The following is a 22,935-nucleotide window of genomic DNA, read 5'->3' as shown; positions in this document are numbered from 1 at the left end:
TTTTTGTATGATGATTAGAAAATTTGTTTGAAGTGATAAGTGAAAAAAAACAACACATATTTAAAGGAATATTATATTTGTAACTACTTCACTCATAATAGGAAAAATATATATAGATATTGACTTCATCCATTATTATTAACAAATATTCCAAAAGAAGAAGAAGAGAAAATCTTTTATAAATGTTTTACTAAATTAAGAAAATCACAATCTTAATAAACATTTTCTTAATATGTTTTGAATTTATTATTTTACCTTTGATGTAAAATTAAATGTATACAATATTATTTAGGGACAATTTTTGAACAATTCTCAGTTTCAAAGTTAGTTATGAGAAATAATAAATGAGGATCTAAAATTTTAGTAAGTTACTGAATTATTAAATAATCATATAATTTTTTTTCTATAGTTGAAAAATACACATTGCCTCTATATGCAGCTTTTGAGCAATCAAAAAAATATTGTTAGTAAATTTATAATTATATTCCCCCTAAGACAATAGTGACTTTTTTTAAATATATATATACATATATTATTTAAAAAATGTAAGATTATCTACTTGTTAATACTAGCAATATTTTGAATTATCAACTCTTCATATTACTAAATAATTTTTCTACACAAAGATTAAAGGTAATAATAGTAAATAAATGACTAACATTACATCAACTTGAATTAAATCTTCCAATATAAATAATAATACTATCATATTAAATACTTTATGTCTTACAAAGAAAATGACTATTTTTAAATTTGACCAATAGTTTGGACTGAAAATAATAAAATTGATCAAATCCAATTAAAATTTATCTTTAAATCTGTCTCAAAATTAGAAAAAAACTAATATAAAACATATGATATGAGTTCATCTGAACTTTAATTTTAATTTTATATATGAAATCATGAATCGAGAAATCTATTAAATATGTATATATCTATGAGTTCAACTACAAATAAAATTATCCAAACTAATTGGAATTTTTGAGTATACAAATAACATAACTTACCACTTTCATTATGATGGACCAATGTTGCATTAATGAATAATGGCAAATATATGAGTGATACAAAAATAATCAAAATTGAGTAGTAGTTTCTTTGCTCCATTTTGAGATAGATGGTGATTAATTAGAAGATTTACTTAAGTGATTATTGAAAAAAAAAACCACATATTTAAAAGAATTTGAGTAACTACTTTCATAACAATAGGAAAAATATAATATTGACTGATCCACTATGATTAATAAATATAGCAAGAGATAATTTTTATCTTGTGTTTGTGGTCTTAATTAGTTTATTGATCTTATTTGTTGGCAATAATATGATTTTAGTTTGCCACATGTTTTTTTTGTTGGGGTTATATTTTAATTTTTTTCTAATATTATCTAAATACATTTTTTTTAAAAAAGATTGAAAAATATATACATTTGAAGACACTAAAATAAGATGAATTATACACTAATAACAGATAGTATTAAATAAATAGTATTAAATAATATTAATATTTACTGTGTACTAATCCTAGTCCTATTAGGATTAGTACTCCTTCCTATATCTCCTATATATATCTCCCATGTATTCCCTTATTAGGTTAACACTTCAATACAATCAATAGTCCTTCATGGTATCAAGAGCCAGAAAACCTAGATCTTCTTTTCTCTAGGTTTTTTTTTTTCTCTCTTTAGGGCACCGATCGTTCCCTCTCTTCTCTTGGGCGGCGGCAGCCATGACAACCGAGGTGGATCCTCTCGATTCACTTCCTTCTGGAGTTAAACTCCTTCTCACGCATCTTCATGCCCTGATTCCCGAAAAATTATCAGACATAAATTACCCTACATGGAAAATCACCGTTCTTACAGCCCTTGAGGCCAATTACCTTCTCAAATACGTCGATGGAAGCACAGAACCGCCGCCGGCAGTCATCACCGCCACGGACAAATCAGAAAAAACCAATCCGGCCCATGCCGCCTGGAAAGCCGTGGATGGCAAGATCCGATCATGTTTGATTGCGGTCATCTCTCCCACGGTTCAGAAACACGTCCGATCCTACACAACTGCTTCAGCCCTGTGGACGGCCCTCGCAACACGCTATGCATCAATTTCCCACTCTCATATTTTTCAATTGCGTGATCGTCTCCACACAATTACCAAAGGCACGAAAACTATGGCGGAGTATTTAGACGAGGTCTCCACCATCATCACAGCCCTCGACACCGTGAACGAAATCATTCCCGAAAAAGATCTCGTCATGTGCGTCGTTCGGGGGCTCCCATCAGCTTACTCCTCCATTAAACAGGCGGTTCGCATCAGTCCAACGCCCGTTGACCTGGCTACTCTCTCCTCGTGGCTAAAAAGTGAAGAAATCAACGTGGATCTGGAGAGCAAACTTCTTCTCCGAGAAGCCGCTGTTATGGAGCCGGCCACCGCCCTCACCGCAAGCCAGAACTATCGCGGGGGGCGTGGTGGCGGCCGGCAGGGGAGCCGCGGCGGCTACGGCAGAAACAGCGGAGGCCGCGGGCGCGGCGGTCGGCAGGGCAGTCGTCCGCCGTACGACGGTCAGCAGCACGGCAGCAACAACAGCCTGCACTCCTTCGGCAGCGGCGGGCAGTCATCTTCCAGCGGCGGGCAGGGCACTTACGAGCGGGATCGTCCAACTTGTCAAATCTGTCAGAAAACAGGACACACCGCTGCTCGTTGCTGGTTTCGGTATGAGGAGAGCCGAAATAGTGATAACCGTGCCAATTATGCATCTCAAGCCGGCCCTTCCTCTGAATGGCTGTTGGATACTGGGGCCAACATGCACGTTACTTCTGATCTATCCAAGCTTAACGCTCCAAATCCATATCATGGCTCCAATGGTATTACTGTTGGCAACGGTGAGTCCCTTAATATTTCTCACACTGGCACGGGTACCATTAAAACCCCCACCGCTATCTTTCACCTAGGTAACCTTACCCACGTCACTTCTATTAAATCCAATCTCCTTTCAGTTCACCAATTCACAAAAGACAATAATTGCTCACTCTTGTTCACCTCTAATGATTTTCAGATCCTAGACAATACTACCAAGAGGGTGATTTTTCAGGGCCCCTGTGAGCATGGTCTGTACGTTCTTCCTGGCACAAGTTCGTCTGCCCACCCAGTTTCAGAAAGCGTTCCTGTGGCTCCGGTGGCTCTTTCGGCTGATGGCCACAGTCTGTTGTGGCACAGTCGTCTGGGTCACCCGTCTACTCAAATAATAAATTCTTTAATGTCTCAATTAGGTTTTTCTTCCATTCATGTAAACAATTGTGACTCCTGTTCAATTGCTAAATCTCATAAATTACCTTTTACTTTATCTGAGAAGCGTACAACTGCACCTTTTCAACTTATTCATTCTGACCTATGGGGTCCTACTGCTGTTCCTTCATTTGCTGGTTTTCGCTATTATATTTGTTTTGTGGATGATTTTACAAAATACACTTGGTTGTACCCACTAAAACACAAATCACAGGCATACACCACCTTTGTCACTTTTGAAAAAATGGTCAAAACACAATTCAATTCTCATGTTAAACTTTTTCGAAGTGACAATGGAAAGGAATATGTCAATAACATCTTTGGCCAGTTTCTGCAATCCCTGGGAATTATACATCAAACCTCCTGTCCATACACTCCCGAACAGAATGGGGTGGCTGAGCGTAAGCATCGCCATCTCATTGAAACGGTGGTTACTCTTCTACATCAATCTCATCTCCCTGTCTCCTTTTGGGTAGAAGCTCTAGCCACCGCAAACTACCTCATTAACAGAATGCCCAGTCACACTCTCTCCAACAAATCACCCTATCAACTCCTTTACCAAGAACTTCCCAATTATACCAACCTCCGCGTCTTTGGGTGTCTTGCCTACCCTTGGCTACGCCCTCATATTACTCACAAATTACAACCCCGATCCCGTCCTTGTATTTTTTTGGGCTATCATCCTACCTCCAAGGGTTATCGCTGTCTTGACCCACAAACTCATAAAGTCTACATATCTCGTCATGTCAAATTTGTCGAAAATGAGTTTCCCTACGAGTCTATTTCCTCCTCCACAAATACATCATTCATTGGCGTCCTTCCCCTTTTTCCAACATACTCACAGGGTCCCTCACCACCTTCCCCCACACCTCCACCCACTACCCAACCACCCCTCATCACCCCTTCGACCGTCACCCACAATACACCCGCAACCACCACCCACACTCACAACCAACCCGAACCACCCCATACCCACAACATCTCCAGCCCGATCCGTTTTGGGTCCTTCCCGGCCACCCCCGAATCACCACCGCCCGTGCCACCCCCCAATACTCATCCCATGTTAACCCGTGGCAAAGCCGGTATCTTTAAACCCAAAACCTTTCAGGCTACCATACTACCAAATACACCCCTTCCCGATAGTGAACCAACAACCTACTCTGTTGCCTCAAAAAATGCTTATTGGCGTCATGCTATGGATGACGAGTTTAAGGCTTTGACTGATCAGAAAACTTGGGTTCTTGTACCTAAGCCCCATGGGCGGCACCCAGTGGGCTGTAAATGGGTGTACAAAATTAAACACAATGCGGATGGCAGTATTTCCAGGTACTAGGCTCGTTTGGTTGCTAAAGGCTACAATCAGGAGTATGGGCTTGATTACTCCGAGACATTCAGTCCTGTTATTCGGCAGGAAACCATTCGCCTGGTACTGTCACTCGCCGTGCGCAACAATTGGCTCATCAATCAGTTGGATGTTTCCAATGCTTTTCTTCATGGCATGCTTGATGAAACTATCTACATGACGCAACCACCGGGCTATGTTGATCCCCGCTTCCCTCAACATGTTTGCAAACTCCAGAAGTCTCTGTATGGGCTCAAGCAAGCCCCCCGTGCTTGGTACACACGTCTGAAAACGTTCCTCCAGGGACTCGGCTTCACGTGTTGCGTACACGACACGAGTCTGTTTACTCGACATTCAGCACACGGTACAGTCATTCTTCTTGTCTATGTAGATGATATCATTATTACAGGCTCTACTGCAGCTCTCATTCAGGATGTCACTCGAGCTATGCATACTACCTTCAAAATGAAGGACCTTGGCCCGTTACATTATTTTCTGGGAATGGAGGTTTCTCGGACAGGCAGCGGCTTGTTTCTTCATCAGTCAAAATATGCTCGAGATCTGTTGCAGAAAGCTGGACTGGAAAAATGCACCAGTCAACCAACACCGATGGCAGTCTCTTCGTCTACGAATGGAGCCGACACCCCCTTTGCCGATATCACCCACTTCCGCAGCCTCATTGGGGCTCTACAGTATCTGGCCATTACCCGTCCTGACATCCAGTTTGCTGTCAACCGAGTTGCTCAGCGCATGCATCAACCAAGTGAACATGATTACCATTGTCTAAAACGCATTCTCAGGTACATTTTTGGCACTCTTGGTCGTGGTTTACTCATTCGACCCGGGGACTTGGAGCTTCGGGGTTTCTCAGATTCAGATTGGGCGAATGATAAAAATGACAGAAAATCTACATCGGGGTTTCTCGTTTTTTTGGGGCCGAACCTGATCTCCTGGTGTACAAAAAAACAACCCAAGGTCTCTCGGTCCTCGACTGAAGCTGAATACCGCGCCCTTGCTCTTCTTGCTGCTGAGACCATGTGGGTCACATATATTCTTCGCGAACTCCGCGCCACTCACACTGTTCCTGCTCTCTATTGTGACAACAAATCAACCATCTGTGTGGCCAAGAATTCCGTCCTACACACCAGAATGAAGCATGTTGATACCGATTGTCTCTTTGTTCGCGATGAAGTTCAGGCCGGCACCATGACTGTGCAGTATGTACCCACTGAAGAACAACCGGCTGATATTCTCACCAAGCCTCTCCCGAGCCGACAGCACGATTACCTCAGTTCCAAGCTTCCGTTCGCTTCCGCTCAGCTCAGCTTGAGGGGGGATAATAACAGATAGTATTAAATAAATAGTATTAAATAATATTAGTATTTACTGTGTACTAATCCTAGTCCTATTAGGATTAGTACTCCTTAATCCTAGTCCTATTAGGATTAGTACTCCTTCCTATATCTCCTATATATATCTCCCATGTATTCCCTTATTAGGTTAACACTTCAATACAATCAATATTCCTTCATATACCCCTTCAATAAAAGTATACATCATATATATTCTGGTATTTGTAATTTTACAAGAGAATAAATAAAATACACTTAAATAAGATGAACTTTGCATTCTCCTCTGCTTACCTATCTAGTTTGCATTTTTTTTAATTGAAAAAAGACATAAAGTCATCATTAAAATTGTTTTAAATTTTTTAAGAGATATTTTAATTGTGCGGACGTTCTGTTACCTTACAAAAGTATTGAATACCTTTGTAAAAGGATTATTTTGACTCATTTTCTCACTATGTTTGTGAACAAACAGATGATGCGGATCAATGTCTATTTTTACTACTAAAAATAACAATTTAATCCGAACATATTTTTTCAAGATTCTTAATGTTTTCGACAGAAAGAGTGATCCTAATCTTGGACAATTATTATTTTAGAGTTAATTTTAGAACTCAAGTTAGATTCAATATTTCATGTCTTATAATAGTCTTATATGAAACTCTCATTGTTTGTCACATTTTGGGACAATTTCTTAGTAAGTGGTTCATCTTTTATTTCTCTTATTTTTGGACTTTTCGATTTGTGATTTTAATATTCTTATTGAATAAATTGAAAATCTTTAAAAAATATGAGTTATAGTCTAAATTTCACAAGTTATTGCATCATAAGATAATGGTGTGATGTTTTGTTTTTTTTTATAGTTAAGCAATATATGAATAAATAATAAATCCAAAGCTAAACATTATATAGGACAACCTATACAAAGTTTTAAAAAATTTGAATTATTTATCAAAAAGTTTAAAGTGTTTTTATACAATTTTTTATATTAACTATTTCATTGCTGTCAACGTGAATCCAAAATTGATTCTACAAAATTGATCACTCTCTCCCAGATCTTTATCGTGTGGCTTAACAATTTGATACCCCTATATTGTTATAATTTTGGATATCATGCTTGCTCTTGTACAATGGAACTATCGTACTTAACCTTCATTTGTCAGACATTTTCGACGTCTTTTAAATAACATTAAACAATTCAATTAACCACTTTATATCTGTTTAGTATGTGCTCTTTCAAAATTTTATCGAAATGTCATTGAGATAAATCATTCTTCCCTGCTCAATATCCTACTAATAACACGTTTGATCTCCTCAACACAATGTCTTTGTCCAATTCGCTGTTTAAAAGTTTGTGAAAGTATGATTGTCGTCCTTGCATAAATGTAGGTCTCTTCTACCAATACCTTGTTTTCCTCATCCTCGATGCACTTCACTTGTTTTAAATTACGAGTCTTTCTTTTTCTCACTTTTGCGCGCCTATACAATTTCTTATCTCATCTTTTTCCCTAAAAAATATTTTGATAAGAAAAGTAATTTTCAAAAATTCGATGAAGCATATTTTTATTCATAGTATCTCTAGGAAATGAGAAAAAAATACGTGCTACCTCAACAAACGAACTTTATAATATATATATAAACTAAGAAAGGACCTTACAATGCATAAATTTAAATCTAGTCGAATATCAATACAGATACTAAATAGGATAGAAATAAAGGTCATAATTTTTTTATTTTTAGGCATTTAGCTTGAGTAATTAATTAATTTAATTCACTATTTATTAAAGTAAAATAAAATTTTTGAAAATTAAACAAAATTTAAGTGTATATTCTTCTCTTCTGTCTCCACCGAGTAGACAACGAAGCGACCGTGAAGAACAACGAAAAACAATTCAATTTTTTTTCACAGGTGACTCAAAAATTTTATTCAATTTTTCATATTTGAGTTGATTTTTCTGTTCAAAAATCGAATCGTAATTGTAGCTAGGGTTTATTTTTCGCATAATTTAGGTACAATATGTTAAAATAAATGTCTTGATTTTGTAAATTTAAGTAGAATCTGAAATTTTCAAGTGTTAATTTGAAAAAGAAATAGATTCAGATCGGTTCATAGATTGTTTTAAGCAAACCCCATGTTTATGGAAAGAGCTTAATTTTATTTTTTTTAATGTTGGACTGTGTTGATGAATTTAGCTTGGAACTTCAATTTAGGAAATTTAAAGTTCAAATATTTTTGGGATTATTTATTTTATGTAATTATCAATTTGATTGCAAATATAAAAATGTGATTTTTATGTATCAGCTTGTAGTATTGATCTTGTAGTTTATTATCCTGTTGAGTTTGGTATGATCTGTTTTTTCTTTTTTGTACTTAGATTATTGTATTATCTTGCTATAAGTACTGTTGATGGTTGTCTATAGTATTTTGCCATTACTACTTCATTTTCGCTAATCCTTTCTCTATACTGCTTTGGATTGTTTTTTTAACGTGAGCTGAGGGTCTATTGGAAATAGTCTCGCTATTCCAAGGGGGATGGGGGTGGGTGGGTAAGGTCTGCGTGCACTTTTACCCTCTGTAGACCCTGCTTTGTGGGATTACGCTGGGTATGTAGTTGATTTTTTTGCATCTGAATATGGGATTTTGAATGGCTGGTGATTTAATAAATTTGTGAAGACGAATAAGAATTTTAAAGAATTTAATGGGGAAAGAAATTTTATTTTGGTCCATTAAGTTGATTTTTGAAACTGATTTTAGCTTTGCTATCTGGCAACACATCTTAGATTTAAATTGTATTTTTGGTTTGGTTGTTCTCGAAATATTTATGTTTTTGTTTGTTTAGCTTGGTAAAATGTCTTTTAATTTGGTCTTGTTTTTTTTTGAAAATTCAGATATTTATACCTGCAAGGTCCAAGACTCATGGCGAAAATAAAACCACAAGCACTTTTGCTGCAAAGCAAAAAGAAGAAAGGGCCAAGTGGAATTAGTGTCCCTACGATTATTCTATATGGCTTAATTGTTGCTGTAATGGTGTTTTTCCTGTTTGCTACTTATAGACACTGGTCTCGAAGGTTTGTCAAAATCCTTTCTATGTACGTACTAGTATTGTTGTAGCTATCTCAGATGCTTGTTCTAGTTGCTTGTAGGGTATAAATTTTGTAATTTTTGAGCTGTTCATTGATATGTTGAGCTTATTGTTGGTTTGGATTTTACGTCTGGAGCACAAGCTGAGAAAGAGATAAACCTGTGTGGGTACGATTATTTTTGTTCTTGTAACTGTCAAATCCCCGAGAATCAATGGCATACAGTTCAAAACTGGTGGATTATAGGTACAATTATATGAAAGTAGTAAAGACATTTAGGGAGAAAAAACAAATTTCTTCACTTTTTAACCCATATGATGCAAAAATAACTCCAACATACATTACACCTAAATGACTCAAAAGATATTTTGTCCTTTTAGTGGATGGATTGGAGGATGTGTCTACATTTACAAATGATGGGGTGAGTTGTGCATTCAAGGATCTGAAGATCATGGCTGAGCAAGGTTCAATTAAAAGTTAATTGCCATATCTCTAAGTCTTGGTTGACGGAGTTAGCCGAATATGTACTATTAGGAGGATTCAGGTATCTGGTGTGATAGTCAAGGTGTGCACAAGTTACTTCGGCTACCATTATTATAAAAAATAGAAAGAATACTATAACAACAACTATGCCTCAACCCAAGCTAGGTGGGGTTTTCTGTGTGAATCCTTATAAATGCGTTGTTTGGGTCCCTAATATTTCAGGACTTCATACTTAAGAAGTATTTAGCACTAGGGTCAAAATTTTCACCAATGTGCTCATTATCTTCACAATATAAAAAGAGAAATAATAATGAAGTAGCGATTTTAAACAAAAACAAACTCCTTTTGGATTAGTGCTAACATGTTTTCCTCTTGCATACATAAATGAATTTATTGCTTATAAGATCCTATGCAAGATGATGGAATCGATTTAGATCATCTCTGTATCTTCACAGACAGACCAGTTTTGAATGGATTGAGTTAATGGCCTGTTATGTAAATTGGTCGGGGTTGATCTTTATCATTCCAAGGTCAACTGTTTACCTTGAAATCCAAATATAATGAAGGAAAACCTGTGGTCTAAGTTTCCTAAGCACCCAAAGTTTCCGAACCACCTTTCTAAAACTTTTCATTGATGCCTCTGGTTGTCCATACTCCTTCTCTCCTGCAGTCTCTTCATTTTCTAAGAATATGTGACGGCTAGAGGAAAATCTAGATCATCTAAGGCTTAAGGTACTATGAAAACGTCCATGTTATAAGAATCAATAGTAACAAGAATCTAATGGCAGAACAACTGCTGGTGATGAGCTATCAAGCACACACGGTCGAACGACGTCGGGCGTGGCATGCCATCATCGCCTTTGGGCAGCACACACGGTCGAACGACGTCGGGCGTGGTTTTCTGATAGTGTTTTACTTCTGACTGGGCTTGGCAAAATGGTTTTAAAAATTAGTAACCATCTGATTTGATCCATAGATATGGGTTGGATAACTCCCATTTAAAAATGGATCAAATATGGATTTTATCCACTAAAAATGGATAGTATGATATCCATATTATCAATACTCGTTTGTCTGCTTGTTTCAATTTGATTATTTGGTTTTAACTGGCACAGTGTTGAAGAAAGTGAAGAAAATTTTTGATTTTGTGGTCTTATACTAAAGATAGGTAGAATGTACCCAAATGTCTTTTAATCTTGTGCTCTTGAACATGTCACGTGGAAAGTTGAAATCATAGAGTTGCCAAAAAAAGGAAAGAGTTATTCTTTATAAACGAACTAAAAAGGAAAGTGAGAAAAACAAATTGAAATGGAGGGAGTTTTTTTTATGAATTCTCGTTTTCTTGGGAGTCTAAGCTTATTCTGACTTTTAGCTTGTATTCTCCGTGTTAAATATGGGTGGCTTGGATATTTATCCGTATTCAACCTACCTATATCCAATTCATCCCCTCTGTTTGCAGCTCGTAGTGTTGAAAATGGTTTGCTGTTAGTGATCAGATTGATATTGGTTTTTATCATTAATGGATAAATCACTATATGTTTTCTGACTACTCTAGCTTATATTGAATGGCGAAAAATGAATTGTGACAACTAACATGTCATGGACAGATCTAGATATGCTACTTAAAAAACTCATTCGATATTGAATTATATAAATCTACTCTTTTGGGTGTTATGATGTATGAAATTTATGGTCGTTATTTGATTGCTTATTGGTATTTTTTTTTTCCGTTTCTTTTGTTATTTTTATTTTTTTGGTGGATTGAATAATTTTTTTTTGTATATGTAAACATGTGATTCGATATCATGTACCGTACTTTCAAATTTCCGTTTTATCAAAGAATAAGTTAAATTAATAAAATAAAAAAGAAAAAAAATTTAAACTTCTGTATTCTTGTGTTGTCATCCATATTTGAGTCTGACATTGAACTTCAGTTGTGTCTATGTTAGCATGGGCTTAACTACAGTGTAGTGTAGAACATAAATCGGCAGTTGGATGTGTAAAGGTTTTGCGCTTGTTTTGGGTACTGATAGCAAGGAACTGCCTGGGTTTCGTGGCAACTAAACCAAGAGTTTGTGAACTTTACACCAAAGGGAGCATTCAAAAATTTATGAATGTGATTCTACAAGAGCAAACTTTAGTCTCTAGTAATTCAATTATTTAAGAAGTGATCAATTTTCAGCTTTTGACTGCAAGCTAAAATTTATACCTCCCAAGGCATTTTTTGCTGTTTTTGCAAAACCCCTGGGTATTAACGGTTGTTGCCTTAATTTGACACTTGTTAAATGTAGCTCTTATTTCTTAATGATTCATGCATTCATATAATATTCAGGAAAAACTAGTTTTGTTCTATATAAGCCCCGTTTGTACCTTGTCAAAACTCAAAAGAAACCTCATTAGTAAGTCAAAAGTAACTCTTCATGTGAAAAATCTTCATAAAATGCACATTTTCTGTGCGAATGCAATTATCACTCAAGTCTTTCGCACTTGTGTCGTGAACTATCCGTACATGTAACTTTTTAATTAATTTATGGGATACTGCAAGTCTATCGATCATTTTAAAGTACATTATAACAATAACAACTTAGCCTCAATCCCAAGCAAATTGGGTCCGGCTGGCGATATGAATGTTCGCTGACCTTACACTTGATAATTTGCTTCTAGGTCAATGATTCAGACACGGGATGAATTGTCAACCACTGAGGTATGAAAAACTGCAATTTCAATTCTTGCTAGATGATAAATTGTTGTCCATTTTAGAAAAATATGGGACTGATTTATTTGTAGCTTGTAATGGTCTGAGATGAGATACTTGTCACTGATAAATTGCATTTGTCACAGTTAAAAGTTTCAATGAACGGAATTCTTTTCGAGTAGACCTTGCTGTTGTGAGAATTTCATAATTCTTGACCTGTAGGAGGGATTGGTTTCCCGCCTCATAGGGATGGTGGACCTGTAACCCCCCACACCCACACCCTATTTAGACTTTTTGGGAGTTTCATCTTTCTGAACTGATGTCACAATCCACCAGTGTTGTCAAAAGCGCGCTTAAGCCTTGAAGCGAGGGTCAAAGTTTGTTCAGCATCTCATGTCGCTTAATGTGCTTTATTGTCATCAGCCTCTTTTGAAGAACAATTGATATTTCTCTTTATCATAATTCTTTTCAAATTTTCTTTATTCATATATTTGTGTTTCATGCTTATAATTATTAGTCATAGACTAAACATATATATGGTGTCGTTTGGTTGGGAACAAGTTATCCCATGATCAATTATTCTGGGGTAGTTATCCTAGGATAACATATCCCATCATGTATATGGGATAACTTATCCCATCACTGTGGTTTAAATGATGGGATAAGTTATCCCAAACATGGCAACCAAACAAGACACCAAATTTTTATTCCAGGTTTACTTTTTTATCCCAGGACTATTTATTCTTATCTGTCACACCAAACAACCCCATGTAGTTGTATTTTCTCCATTTGCACCTTTTTTCATTACAGCCCGCACTTTATTTACGGGTAAAGCCCAACGGATATTACTACTATATTGCATTTTTTGCTTTTGATAACACTGGAATCCACAATACGAGATCATCTGGGATTGAATAAGAATAGATGCAGATGAAATTCTTGGTTATTCTTCTTCTGTGCTTAATGCATATTTCTGTTTGCATGATGCAGGATGAAAATACGTTTATTGAGCATAAGAGATCTGATGTCAATGGCCCTACATATGCTGTGAGTACAGAAAATTTCTTCTGCATTTTATATGGAAGTGGTCATATGAGTGATTCAATTCTGTTTTGTTAAAAGAAACAAGTATTTTAATACTGGTTCTTATAGAATTTCAGAACTTTGTATACAGAAGTAATGCTAGGGATCTGCTTCAAGTATCCTTTTCTAGTTTACTTCTTCCTACTTCGAGCACATGCTCTTACCACATCATATGATTAACTTCCAAGTATTAACGAGTCATTTTATGAGAAAAATTCTCTTTTTGGGACTTCTGTAAATGGAGGCAAATGACTGTACTACTGTTTCGGTTGTTTTACAAGTTCTATTCTTTGTGTATTTTGGGTACGATTGGATAATTCACTACCCCATTTGGTTGTTTGTCTCTGCTTGATTCTTTTTCCTTTCTTAACTCTTTTAAACTTTTACAGTCCATAACCACCTCAAAAGGATTGATAATTGTGGAACTTTACAAGGATGGTTCTCCTGACATTGTTGACGAATTTGTTGATTTCTGGTGCGTACTTCATTATCTTTGGTTTATGTCTATGGAAATGTTCCGTTGAAATGATGTGCTGCATTTGCATTCGTGTTACCTTAGTTTTTTTCTTCACTCTACAGTGGTCGATACTTTGGGGGTGGGCGTGTGGGGGTGGGGTGGGGGAGTGTCTAGAAGCATGTATTGATGTTGGTTTTGAGATTCATGCTGATGAAAGGTGTTAGAGTGGGTTAGAGTCCAATTGGTTGGGTAATGAATTGATGGTCTACTTATGAGCTAACTTTGGGGTTGAGTTAGGCCTAGACGTCATATCTTTACAAAATGATATAAAGCTTATTTCTTGATCAATTCCCCACCATTTATATGAACCCCAAGTCTTCGAACTTTGATCTCCAGATGAGGGCTTATTAAAGAGTTCTCTTCTTCAGAAGTAGTTCATTTTCTTTGTTATCCGAAAGAGAACCTTTATTTCTATGACTGATAATTTCAGTCTCACAGTGATCAATAAATGAATACTAAAGCATAACATTGTGTAGAAGTAGAACCAAAATCTAGGAAATGTGCCGGTGGAGATGTATCATTGCTAATTTGCTAGAGTTCACAATGTATAAGTCATGAAGTTGACACATTGAGGCCAGTGGCGATGATACATGTTGCTTTATTTAGTATAGTAGTTGCATGAAGAGGCTCTGTGAACCAAGTTCTCTGCATTTGTGGTTATACTGTAAATGCTTGTCATAACTCATATGCATTAACTCTATAAAATGCCTTTGCAGTCAGAAGGGCCACTTCAAAGGGATGCGATTTAATCGTGTAATAAAGCACTTCGTAATCCATGGTAGTAAAGTTGATAAACCTGAAGGTACAGAAGATTGGACTTCGAGGGGAAAGCATTACAGTCGACTGGACACAAGGTTTGGTTAATCTTATTTGCTGTTTTTTGGTCTAAACAATAGTCTTGATTGATATACAGTTGTTTTCATTGATCACTAAGTTACAGTTCTCTATATTCAGCCTGAAGCACGAAGCATTTATGCTTGGTACTTCAAAAACAAATCATGAAGGCGAAGGATTTGATCTGTTTATAACAACTGCACCAATTCCAGATCTGAATGACAAGATCAATGTATTTGGGCGTGTAATAAAGGGAGAGGATATCGTGCAGGTACTAGTTACCTTCTCCTTTCTACTATTAGTTGTTGCATAGAAGACAATGCAGATAAGCATTTGATATTTCACTGCCTTCCCATATCATTTATCATTTAATAGTAATCCAAGCCCTGAACAGTGTGGATAACAACAATATACCCCGTGTATTCCACAAGTGGGGTCTGGGGAGGGTTGAGTGTATGCAGACGTTACCCCTACCTCGTGGAGATAGAGAAGTTTTTTGTGAAAGACCCTCGGCTCAAGTAACCCATAACAAGGCAGTTTGAAAGGGACAATACAGAGGTAGAACAGGACATAACAAATAAGATTATAGTAGTATAAGACATACCAAATAAGATTATAAGGTATATCAAATAATAGAGGAAGTGTAACAGATCATACAAAGCAGAATAATGTGATAAACGAAGCACAAGAAACAACAGGTGGTACCAGTAATCTAAGAAACAGGAAACTACGAGAATACTGCTAATACTTTCTTACAACCAAGCCTACCACGCAGGATACCGAGACAACCCTCAACTGCCTTCTCTCTTCTACCTAATTCACTAGTTCTCGGAAAGTTGGAGTTGGGTCATGTCTTGTCTAATCACCTCTCCTTAATAGTTCTTCGGCCCATCTCGTCGACCCCTCTTTAAACCCACCCCTGCCAATCTATCCCACCTCCTTACTAGGTCATTTTCTCATCTCCTCTTCACATGTCCAAACCATCTTAGTTTCGTTTCTCTCATCTTGTCAACCACAAAGGCTCCTCCCACCGTGTCCTGGATGCAAAACATTATTATATCATCCAGCTCGAGCAAAAAAAAATTTAACCAAATAAAATTAATCCAAAGTATAACACAACTACAAGTAAAACATCGATGCAATGTGAAAAATGGAGCTAAGAATGGGGTAAAACAAAGAACAAAAAACTAAATATGCAAATTCGAATATGGTTGCTTATTTCATCTACAATTTTTGTGAAGAAATTTCTTTCTTCTATCGTTCTTTCGGTTCCTTTAATGTTACATGGTTTATTATGGCCACTCAGGAAATTGAAGAGGTAGATACTGATGACCATTATCGACCCAAAACTCCCGTTCAGATCAACGAAGTGACTCTGAAATACAGTACTTGAAGGTTGCAGTGTCCATAACATAAGTTTTTTTAAAACCTCATCGAACGGCGTCTGCAGCACAAATGTTTACTTGGGGTCTGGATTGGAAACCATCATTTGCTGATTTTAAATCCTCAATATTGACATGACACGACTTGCTATCGATGATTCTGGTGTAAAAATCTGGATATGATATTCCATTTGTATAATTTTATTTTTATTTTTTCTTGTTTTTTCCCCAAATTTTCTCTTTAGACTAATGTTCAGATGTTATTTTATAACATACGATGTTAAGAGTAAAAAACTATCTTGAGTTTACCCTAATGTGCAGAGTACAATACATTGAATGAGTTTTCATCTAAGGGCTATTATAGACCCCTTCTGAATCACAATATAACCACTTCTGTTAAATTTTTCTTGAGAAATACTGCTCTTTGATATGCTTTGTTCTAGCCGAGGGTTTATCGAAAAAATATCTGTCAAGGTAGGGGTAAGGTTTGAGAACAAATTACCCTCTCTAATGTAAGGAGTAAGGTTTATACATTAAAAAAAAAAAAAGGGTACATTGAAACCATATTCTAAAAAGTAATCAAAATTAATTCATATAAATTAAGGGTAAAGGATATAAATGATTACAAGAGTAAACTTTTTTGCCCTCTTTGACATCATATCATTACTTAATTTTTGTAATGTATTTGTTGGATTGGTAGTTCATTTGGTGTAGTTCCATCTAAACCACAAAGTAGGTTGGTATCCACTTCTTTTTCTATTTGCTTTTGTCTCAACTCACAAGTGCTCTTTTCTACTTGGAGAAAGAGGTTTTTCTACTCGACTTTAAATCTGAGACTTCTGATTAAGAATTAAGAAATTGCACCACACCTCATCGTGATTCTTTTTGTAAGTTTTCCATGAGGTCTTTGATACTCGGCTTTAAAATTTAACTAATCCATATTCGTGTTGCGTTAAGTTAAGAGGGAGATGCTTCATATCAATTGTTTATTTATTTTAGGATTCAAACTTGAAATTTCTGGTTAATTGTTGAAAATTTCCTCCATTTTATATTAGAAGCACCTAGATTTTACCCCGACCTTGACCAAATCGAGAGGAAGCCTCCTACCTAATTTTTTCATTGTAGCTTTTTTCGAACTCGATTAACATGAGATATTTTATGTATCAAATTATCTTTTTATACTAAAAAATTGAGACCTTTCACTAAAGACGGGATGATTCTCTCTATTCTAAACACAACCCTTAGTGGTGATTATTATAGTTATTTTTTCCAATTTTAGAATCAATAAAACTTTTGATGGGATTTATTTTTTCAAAAAAAATTATGCAAAAAAAAAAGGAATAAAATGAAATAAAACTTTTTTTTTTCATTAACAGTCCCTCTATTTTAAATTATCCCCACTTTGGTCACTTTCTCTCTCTTCCCTCCTCTCTCTCACTACTGCTATTTTCTATTTTGCCATATCTCTTGATTCTCTCTATTTACATATCTCTCCCTCCATTTTCTCCGATTGATCGCCGGGAAATCGATTTCCGATCACCGTCCTCCCTGCCGGGAAATCATGGATCATCCCTCTTATATACATGTTCAGTTTCTGTTCTCTCTACGATTCGTTGAATAGATCCGCATTTGAAAATTGACACATTGCGAGAATCAAGTGTTCGTAATTATTGTTGATCTCAATTTTAATTTTTGTACATAAGGAGGAGGATATGTTTTGGTTTTTAATGTTTGATAAATGCTAATAAGCGTAAGAATTTAGGGTTAGGTTTTTGTTTTTTTTTTTGATTTTGTATTGATTGGAGGAGAGAAAAAGAGAAGAATGTTGAATAAAATTATTAAGCGAGGGCAGAAAAAGGTGCCGAAATCGGATCCTTCGGATTTCGTGGTTGCTGCTTCAGGTAATCGGAGTTCCGGGTCGGTTTCAACATCCAATGTGGTAGTGAATCATGCTTCTAGAGGTGCTGGTGCTGGTGTTGGAGTGATGAATAATTCGACGCAGCAGCAGACAGTGATGTCAGCAGCAGTTCCGGCGCCGGGAACAATGGAGGCACTTCCACTGTTGAAGGACGTGCCAATGGCTGAACGGCAGAGTTTGTTCTTAAGGAAACTTCAGGTTTGTTGCTACCAATTTGATTTCAATGATACTATGAAAATGGTTAGGGAAAAAGAGATCAAACGACAAACACTAGCCGAACTTGTGGATTGCGTTCAATCTAGTTCTTTGAAAATCAGTGAAATTAATCAGGAAGAAATGTTGAAAATGATATCTGTTAATATATTCCGGTGCTTGCCTCCGGCGTCTCATGAGAATACTGGGTCGGAAAATGTGGAACCTGAAGAGGAAGAACAGTATCTCGAGGCGTCTTGGCCGCATTTACAGTTGGTATATGAGTTGTTATTGAGATATATAGTTTCAGCAGATACTGATACAAAGGTGGCCAAAAGGTTTATTGATCATTCATTTGTGTTGAAGTTATTGGATTCATTTGAGTCCGAGGACCCAAGGGAGAGAGAGTATTTGAAAACGATTCTTCACCGGATATATGGGAAATTTATGGTGCATAGGCCATTTATCAGGAAGGCAATTAATAATATCTTTTATAGGTTTATATATGAGACTGAGAGGCACAGTGGAATAGGTGAACTTTTGGAGATCTTAGGGAGTATTATAAATGGTTTCGCGTTGCCAATGAAAGAGGAACATAAGCTTTTCCTTGTTCGAGCTCTCATACCGCTCCACAAGCCAAAACCAATTGCAATGTATCATCAGCAATTGTCGTATTGTATTGTCCAGTTTGTGGAGAAGGATTACAAGTTGTGTGATACAGTTATAAGGGGTTTGTTGAAATACTGGCCTGTCACTAATTGCCAAAAGGAAGTTCTCTTTCTTGGGGAACTTGAAGAAGTTCTGGAAGCCACACAAGCTGCTGAATTTCAGCGCTGCATGGTTCCTCTTTTTCGTCAGGTTGCTCGTTGCCTTAACAGCCCGCATTTTCAGGTTAGGAGAAACTTCAAAGCCATTAATTGCCACCATTACCTGATTCCTTGGTTGTTAATTTAGTGAATGTAGATAGTAACTTCTTTATGACACCTTTTTTTTTATATATATATTTTAATTACTTGGTGGGTGTGCAGATGATTGGAACTATTTGTTGAATCATGCTTTTGTCTGGATTCTCTACTTCTGTATACTGCTTGTGTACTAATATAAAAAAAGGATTGTTGAGTAATTTGCACTTAAACTATATTAACTTCGGAAAAATAGAACATTTCTGGACTCTACTTTCAGTCTTTGGTTGGTAAGATGCCAGAAAGTGTTTCCTTCCCCCTTTTTCCCCCTCATATTCTCATTTAGGTGCAATGTTATCAGAAGTGAAAGATGCAAAAAAGCAATGAGGTCTGTTGAAGCTTTAAACCGAGTGCAAATAAATTGTGGGGTTTAGATTTTAATAATGGAAGGCACAAATGAAGAAAAATATATATATATATAAAAGGAAACTTAAGAACAATAATTATGACCATAAATAACAATTATATGGACAAATGAATTTAAAAAGTACAATTAAGTGAAAAAAAGCAATTATATGGGCTGACAAACAAATTCAAATAGTCGAAGGTGCGCGAAAGCTGGCCCGGACACCAGGGTCATCAAACAAGTAAAAAAATAAAATTCAAATAGTACAATTTGTGTGAATTTTTTGTTGTTTAGTGTCAACTTCTTAGAACGGTGCCTATTTGCAATGAAGTGTAGACCACATCACTTTTGTGACTGCACTAAAGCTCCGATTAGGTGAGGCAAAATGCTCCGTGTGTTTTTCACCTAGATTTAGGGCTTAAGTGCAGATAACCATCCCTCTTCACTATGCTGGGCTGCACCAGCTTCACAAGTTACCAACCAATGAAAATTTGCTACTTTAGCCTTTATATGAAGCAGAGTTCCATATCAGTTCATGGCCAGAAAGAGGAAGAATTTTTTTTTTTTGAACTTGGTAACTTGTTATTATATCATAAAACAGTACGTGGGTTGTACTGAAACCTTATATATAAGTGGCCCCAATTCTTGTTGCTCTATAGCTAATTTGATTCTAAAACATCAATTATTGAGACAATATCATCTGAGTATAACTGATTACACCAAAAACATAATAGCAAAATGCAGTTGAGCTTCACTTTCTGCACACTTCTCTATGCTCTCAAACACCTAGAATTCTTCTCTTTCCATATTTGCCCACCATATTGCAGCAGGGGTAATTCTCCATCTGTATCTGTCTTTTGCCAGTACTCCTGCTTCCTCCCAACTCTTTAAAACCTCTGCAACTTTCCTAGGCATAGTCTAAGAGATGCCTTTGAGTCTCAAAAAGATTCTCCATAATTGTTGAGTGTACTTGCAGTGTAGCAACAGATTGTTAACAGTCTCTAAAGTCTCCCCATAAAGAAAGCATCTAGAGCATTAGGTTATCCCTCTTTATGATATTGTCTTGAGAAATAGCTGCTTCTTTGGCCAACAACCAGACAAAGCAAGATACTTTATGGGGTATTCTGCTTTTCCATATTTGTTTCCATGACAATTTGTGGTTTGTTGGTTTGTCTAATCCATAGCTTATAAGCTCTATTGACTTTGTATACTCCTCTATTGTTTCCTGTCCATCATAGCATATCCTCCCTTGTTTCAAGTCCATTGAAAGGATTCTTATCTAGTAATAAGCTTATGCTATTTAAAAGAGCTTTCTAGATGGAGTAGTGACTAGCTACTCCATAACATACAAAAGAGCAAGTGATTTATAAAAATCATCCTAATGGAGGTCCTTTTTTTTAAAAAAAAAAAAAGAACGTGGTGTCTAGCCAGCTTGTCGCACCTTGACTATTTCTATGATTTACCTGCTCCAACCAAAATAGGTATTGGGTAACTTTATCCACCAAGGCTTGGATAAATGGAAAGAAATCACCAAGTGTTTTTGCGTCAACTAGGATCTAAATTTGAGAGCCTCATAGTTTTCAAACCACTTCACTGACCACTAGGTAGGTCACACCTTGGGTGCTCCTAATTGAAACATTTAAAAAACATGGATCATTATTCCTCTTACATGTTCATCTATTAGCATATGTCCATTTGGCTCAACTCCTCTATCTATCATATCATTAGAAACTACATCAGCTTCAAAGAGCCTACCATTACTCATAATTGATTAGAAAGCATACATTAGGCTTCAATCTATAATTAACTTCTATTTTTTAAGAATCTCCATGATTAAAACATACATTAGGGACAGGGTTGGAGTTTGTGTACCTGAAAAGATTTGCATTCCTTGACCTCAGTGGCTGAGACCAAAACTCTCAAACAGACTCTGTCCCTGCAATTTCACCTCTCATACCTCCTTGTTTCCTTTCGAGGATAGGCCTTTTGGGTATTGTCCTTTTTGTGTTTAGTGTTGTTCATTGGTCATGTTGCTTATTTATGGTACTCCATTGTTCTATTTTATGCAGCACTATATTCTTATAAGTCAATCCCAAAAAAGAACGACAGATTTTCATATTTGGAAAGAGTTCAACTTTAGACATCCCATCATATCCTTAATGGCATGTTTAAACCATAATTTGTAAAAGCTTATTTCTTTCTTAATCTCCGTGTATAGTCAAACAATGTCATATTATCTAAAATGGAGAGAGTAAAATGTTGCAGAGTAATGAACATGTCTGATGTTATTTTCTGTTCGAAGAACATTAAAAAGAAGTTTTAAGTGGCCCAGGTTATTTCAGTACTTCTTAATCTCATCTAAGGAGGATCCAGGACTATAAAAAGGCATCTTTGAAGTAACTTTATATTTTTCAGGTTGCAGAACGAGCCTTATTTTTATGGAATAATGAGCACGTTGTGAGTCTGATTGCCCAGAATCGGAATGTTATTTTACCAATAATTTTTGAGGCTCTGGAAAAAAATATAAGGAGTCATTGGAATCAGGCTGTCCATGGGCTGACTGTAAATGTCCGCAAAATGTTCCTTGAAATGGATGCTGATTTGTTTGAAGATTGTCAGAAACAATATACCGAGAAAGCAGCTCGGGCGTCTGGCCTGGAAAAGCAGCGAGAGTTAAGATGGCAGAGATTAGCAGCTGCTGCTGGACAAGGAGGGTAAAGTACACGATCGTTATTCCTGATATGTCAAATGCAGGATTAGACACACCAAATCAACCATGTTCTTCTGTTATAGTGGTATTCAATTTTCTCCTTTTTTTGTTCTTCTGTTTTCAATATGCCGGATCGTTGAAGAGGATGACAGGCATTGCAGCAGGGTGTAATTCAAGTATGTATTTCGATAATCACTAGTCGTGTGCTGCAGCTCAAGAATGGTTTGTGGAAGTATGATGTTGTAATTTGTTCTATATTTTTCGTCAGGAGAAACTTGTTTTCCTGCAATGAACTCGATGGAGCAAGAAATTATGTTATTTATACAGTTAATTTACACTAAATCAGGAGTGGGAGAGCAAAAGCCGAAGAATAGAGGACTTCTCCAGGCTTTTTATTCTGGGCATTTTTCTTTTGTTCCTTCTCTTGAAAGAAGTATTTTGGTTTTTGTTTCTCTTTTATGTTTGTATAGCTTGTATGGTTTTTGGCAGTTCTTGAAAGTGTTATATAAGAGAACCTCCTTTATGATCTTCAGAGGATGTAGATGAGATATATCGTTGACGAGGGTCTATTAGAAATAGTCTCTCTAACTGCATGAGATAGGGGTAAGATTTAGATAGGGGTAAGATTTGTGTACGTACTACCCCTATCTCATGGTCCTGTGTTTTTTGTTGGTATAAGTTTTGTCCTGGTCACTACGACCCCCTTTGTTCCAATATCAATTTTTTGTGCTGGAAGTTCTATATCGGGGGTAAAACGCTTTCTAA

At 36.4% G+C, this 22,935-nt stretch overlaps 2 protein-coding genes across 2 annotated transcripts; both read left to right on the top strand.

Moving 5' to 3' along the window:
- Positions 1-7,753: 7,753 nt before the first annotated feature.
- LOC107029444 (peptidyl-prolyl cis-trans isomerase CYP21-4-like) lies at positions 7,754-16,360 on the top strand. Its single transcript, XM_015230858.2, has 8 exons — positions 7,754-7,876; positions 8,857-9,036; positions 12,196-12,235; positions 13,217-13,273; positions 13,699-13,784; positions 14,543-14,680; positions 14,781-14,931; positions 15,967-16,360. The coding sequence occupies exons 2-8, from the start codon at positions 8,885-8,887 to the stop codon at positions 16,051-16,053; spliced, it is 711 nt and encodes a 236-aa protein (XP_015086344.1). The 5' UTR covers positions 7,754-7,876; positions 8,857-8,884; the 3' UTR covers positions 16,054-16,360.
- A 1,067-nt stretch (positions 16,361-17,427) lies between these two features.
- On the top strand, positions 17,428-22,702 carry LOC107029238 (serine/threonine protein phosphatase 2A 57 kDa regulatory subunit B' beta isoform). Its single transcript, XM_015230610.2, has 2 exons — positions 17,428-19,043; positions 21,876-22,702. The coding sequence occupies exons 1-2, from the start codon at positions 17,865-17,867 to the stop codon at positions 22,176-22,178; spliced, it is 1,482 nt and encodes a 493-aa protein (XP_015086096.1). The 5' UTR covers positions 17,428-17,864; the 3' UTR covers positions 22,179-22,702.
- Positions 22,703-22,935: the final 233 nt, after the last annotated feature.

Source organism: Solanum pennellii, chromosome 9, assembly GCF_001406875.1.
Source record: "Solanum pennellii chromosome 9, SPENNV200".
Taxonomy (NCBI): domain Eukaryota; kingdom Viridiplantae; phylum Streptophyta; class Magnoliopsida; order Solanales; family Solanaceae; genus Solanum; species Solanum pennellii.
The sequence above is the reverse complement of the archived record's forward strand: the minus strand, read 5'-3'. Positions and strand labels throughout refer to the sequence as shown.